This window comes from Pteropus alecto, unplaced genomic scaffold (assembly GCF_000325575.1).
Source record: "Pteropus alecto unplaced genomic scaffold, ASM32557v1 scaffold272, whole genome shotgun sequence".
Lineage (NCBI taxonomy): Eukaryota > Metazoa > Chordata > Mammalia > Chiroptera > Pteropodidae > Pteropus > Pteropus alecto.
Genome location: NW_006432452.1, coordinates 172,680 through 177,491, shown reverse-complemented (window position 1 = coordinate 177,491; position 4,812 = coordinate 172,680). Strand labels below are relative to the sequence as shown.

The 4,812-nt window shown below is 38.1% G+C and overlaps 1 protein-coding gene across 1 annotated transcript in view; it reads right to left on the bottom strand.

Annotated features, from left to right (window-relative positions):
• Window positions 1–2,826: 2,826 nt before the first annotated feature.
• The window catches only part of LOC107195355 (zinc finger protein 418-like), a 3,289-nt gene continuing 1,303 nt past the window's right edge, over window positions 2,827–4,812 (bottom strand). The window contains exons 2-3 of the mRNA XM_015585943.1: window positions 4,375–4,440; window positions 2,827–3,036 (exon numbers count right to left, since the gene is read on the bottom strand). Coding sequence (XP_015441429.1) covers window positions 2,827–3,036; window positions 4,375–4,440 — 276 coding nt within the window. The remainder of the gene's footprint in view (window positions 3,037–4,374; window positions 4,441–4,812) is intronic.

Sequence of the window (4,812 nt, the reverse complement as noted above, 5' to 3'; positions counted from 1 at the left end):
CAGCTGGTGTTGGAGAGTTGGTCAGCATAGGAAAAAACCCACACATCTGATGTCAGAACTGTTGTGTGTAAGTAAAGGAAAACAGTTTATTTTCCCCTAAACACAAACTTTTACAGCTATTTCTTGATTTATCAGTTTTAGCAAGTACTCTCAACTTTTAATTCAAAAGTTGGATATGCTGATCAATCTCTATTTGCTTCTCTACATCCAAACTCTATCTCTACTCTGTTTTGTGACCTCTATGGACTGGATCACTAAAGCCCCTTGAGCTTTGGTTTGTAACTGCGTTTTGCCAATGCCAGGCACTGGCAAGAGATCTAAGGTCAAGAGTAGAGAAAGGTCAGGTGTCTATCTCTCCTTCCCAGTGATCTTTCCTTGTCAGATTACAATGTAATAGTAGCTATGTTTCCCTACCTATGGCTACCGCTCCTGTTGGGGGACCCTTTCCCAAAGTTAGAGGTCTCGCCAGTTCCAGAAACATTTCTCTCTCCCACACCTTCTTTTGTAAGACTGGGAATAACTTCCTACTATTGTTAGTCTCTGGGTACATCGCCAGTTTTGTTGGGTTCTTTAATCTTTCCCTCAACACTATAATCTTTTCATCGAATTCTCTTCAACTACCTTTTAAATAAGGTATCTGTTTTCTGCAGAAACCATGACTAACGGATATTTAGCTACCATATTTCTTATACATTACTCTTCTCCTCTCCTTCTTTTAGCATAGTGATTTACTAGTTAGGATATAACAAGAAAAAATAGGACTTAAAATATTTTAAATAAATATTTAAACAGAGGGAGTTTAATTCATAGAACTGACTACTCGGTTAACAGATTTGTTGGGAACCCAAAATTGGGGGGAGTTAGGTCAACACAGAGATTAGTATAAGCAGGAAGCAATTACCACCCCTGGACTAGAGGAACAAAGCTAGTGTGGTATAACTGAAGTCCAGGGCCCAAGATCACTTGGTAAGTGGTGAAACCACAGCAGGCCTATCTGGATGGGCTACTGGAGGAGAGATGCAGATATTGCCAGAGAAGCCAGCTGAAGCATACAGGGAACAGAAGAAAAGTGGATTCTCCCTACTTCCTGCCCTCTAGTTTTGCTTAAGTGCCTCTCAGTAGCTGAACCTGCATGGAACTTAGAGGACAAGAAAACTTGGAGATATAATTTACAGGAGCCATACCTCTGAGATACAGGAAAACTATCCCAGAGAAATTCTGGGGAATTTTAATTCTTTTATGTAGGCCACGCTTCAATCCAGGTTTTAGCAAACTGTTAGATCCACTTCCAGATGATTCACTTTGGCCATTCAATGCCAAATCTCGGGTAAATCTTTCCATCTTGATAAATCTTACCTGATTTAACCTTATATTCTATTCTCAGTCATGCAAACTTAAAAATCATTCTCATATTATTTTCTAATTTCTTGCTTATACAACTTAGCAAGAACTTGCAATTACATTGAATATAAGAGCTATGCCATCCTTAGATCTTAAAATTCTCCCCCAGGCCATGCTAGAAACTGACTCTTCAAGGGCAATGTGGAGGCAATGTGAATGGTGAGATCTGTTCTTGAGGAGTTGCTTTTCTTTTGCAAGGCAACTGCCTCTGTGAAGTCATTAAAGATTCTTCTTTCCCCTTTAAATAAACTTTATTTTTAATAGTCAGAAACTGGGAAAAAACCTAAATTTTCATCAAGTGATGGATAAACAATAGTATTACATCCATACACAATGAAATATTACTTACTCAGCAACAAAAAGGAATAACCTATTGATGTGCTTAATAGTAATTAATCTCAAAACAATTATGCTTGCTGAAAGGTAAAAAAAAAGTAAGCCCATACTGTTATTACATTTAGATAAAATTCTAGAAAATATAAAGTAAAGTACAGTAAGTCCTCATTTAACATTGTTGATAGGTTTTTGGAAACTGCAGCTTTAAGTGTAATGACATAAGAAAACAAGTTTTATCATAGACTACTTGATATAAACAAGAGTAAGTTACTAAGGCATATTTCTGGTCACAAAAACATTACCAAACTTCTAAATAAAGACCCCAAACACTTCTAATATTAAACACTGAAATAAACGTGAGCTCTACATACATTTAAGAAAGGTTAATAAAAACAAATAAGATCATTATTTTCACAATTGCAGGTGGCCAGAATCTATCCAAGCAGCTTAGGGCGCAATGTGGGAAACAACGTTGGAAAGAATGCCCTTCCACTGCAAGGAGCATCATCCACACCCACCTGGACATGGACAATGTAGACATGCCAAATTCACCTCATGTGCACATCTTTGGAATGTGGTTGGAAACCGGAGTGCCCGGAGAAAACTCACACAGACATGGGGAAAACGTGCAAACTCCACACAGGCAGTGAGTCTGACTGAGAATTGATTATTTTTTTCTCATCAACTGTATATTAAAACTTTATTGAACAAAACGATGTTACTCGAGGACCCACTGTATTGTGAAATTAAACAAATAAATGGTTGCATGGGGATGAGGGGTCAGGGAAAGACAAAAAGATTATTAAGGAGTATGAAAAACTTTAAGGGGTAATAATATGTTCTTTACCTTAATTGTGATGGTATTACAGGTGTATACATATGTCAAAATTTACTAAATTGTACAATTTATGCATAGTTCACTATATTCCAGCTATATACCAATAAAACTTAAAAGATGAAACGGTTACACATAAAAATCTGCATTTCCTATTTTTCTTGGAAAATCAACCATATATTGACTCAACCATCTCCCACTTCCCATATCTAGGGTCAGTGGCAGCAAAAACTGGAGAACAATTAAAACCACGTTTACTCAAATACTGGTGGGGTCACAAGACCCACCAGAGACTGCAGGATCTCTTTTCTCTGCTCTGGGGTTCCTGCTTGTACAGTGTTGGCCATAAAGTTAACAGCCCAGGGAGGTACAGGAATCCAGAAAACCTTTAGATTATTTACTCTGACACTGACTTCAGCAACAGGAGATACAGTGGTTTGTCGTTCCTGAGAATTTCTATATAACTTTAACCCACAGAGCCATAGTCACATGAGATTTATGTATGCCCTTCAGAGTAGACACATAACCTCTAGTTTGCCACAATCTCTACCACTCCTTACTATTAATATTTTTAGGATTTCTAACAATATGTACCAGAGTTAGTGTTACTAAGTGTTAAGGTTTAAATTTTTAGAAAGTAGAGAAATAGAATTTGTATCTTTACCCTTAATAAATTTGAACATCAGGAAATATGACAACATTTTATGCATTAGAACAAAAACTATATCAATTACGTTTCCCACTTAGCCCCTATAGGTCTTATCTGCCTACCAGATTTAGATTTCACAGGGGTCATGACTTCTGCATAGTTCCTGGGAGACAGTTACACTTCAACAGTGTTAGGGAATCTGATACATCCCCTGAGAAAAAGTGACTTAGGTCATGCTGTTACCACAAATATTGGAGGTTGTCAAACCAATTACCCCTTCATCAGGATGAGCTAAGGCTCCAAAGGAGATCCTGACATTTAGGTCATAAGATCAGTCCCACAAGGTCGGACAGTTTTCCTAAGAGTGCGTAGCATTACCAATTAGGCCAAATTAGATGAAGAGCTGTTCTCAGCTATCCTGCTATTTTCTCTGAGACACATAAAATTTGGGACCTCCACAAAAATTATTCCTACTTTCATGCTGGCAAAGCCTATTTATTTTATTTTTACTTTTAATAACATTTTATTTAACCCAATATACCCAAAATGTTATTTTAACATATAGTCAACATAAAGATTATAAGGAGATGTTTTACCTTTTCCTTTTTCTTAATACTATGTCTTGGAACTCCAGTGTGTATTTTACACTTATGGCATATCTCAGCTCAGACAAGCGAGATTTCAAGTGCTCAACAGTCATACATGGCTGGTGCCTACCATATTGGACAGCACAATTCTATATATTTAGCGCAACCCACAGTCTTAGTTTGTAGGTGTGGAGGAAAGAAATGAGCTCAGTAAGTGATAACCTGTTTTCCAAAAGCCCATTTCTTTTCTCAGTCAACCCCACACAGTGAACAGAATAAACTAAAGGCTTTAACAGTCTTTTTCATTGTACAAATCAGATCAGTGTGGCAGGCAGTTCCAAAGCTCGAGAAATCCATCTCAGCTATCTCATGGAGAGTCAATACTGTCTATGGAAAACAGAAGCCTCTGGAAGACTGCAGCAGATTCCAGCTCAGATCTTTTTGGCAGGAGCTGGATCATGTCCACACTGAAACCAAAAGTGGAGAGAGAATGAGGATACCCGATGGGTTCAGATCACTCATGATTCCCTCCAGGAAAGGGGAAAGAAAGTGGAGGTCTGTCTTACCTGAGTACACTGGAGTAACCGACACACAGCATAAGGCTCTGGCTGCTGGTAGAAGTAGTATGGTTTCTGCAACAAACACTGGCAATAACATAACTCAAGCAAACGAAAGGTCCTGGGAAGGTTAGCAAATGTCAAGTAGCTCCTGAAAGCTTCCAATATACCTGGCACTTGTAGTTATCTTCCCAGTATGGATAACTGGATGTACAAAGTTCAACTTCTGGTCGTTGGGGTTCACCTCAAAGGTTACTTTCAGAATTTGTCTCTTGTGAGTCATACTATGTTGAAAAAGGAGAAAGCATGTTCCTTGCTTTCTTAGGGCCTCTCTTGAGTGTGAATGTTCTGATGCTAAACAAAGTTAAAGATGCAGCTAAAAGATCACCCAAACTGCTACACTCATGAGGCATTTCTTTGTTGTGAACTTTTCATTTGCCAAGTGAG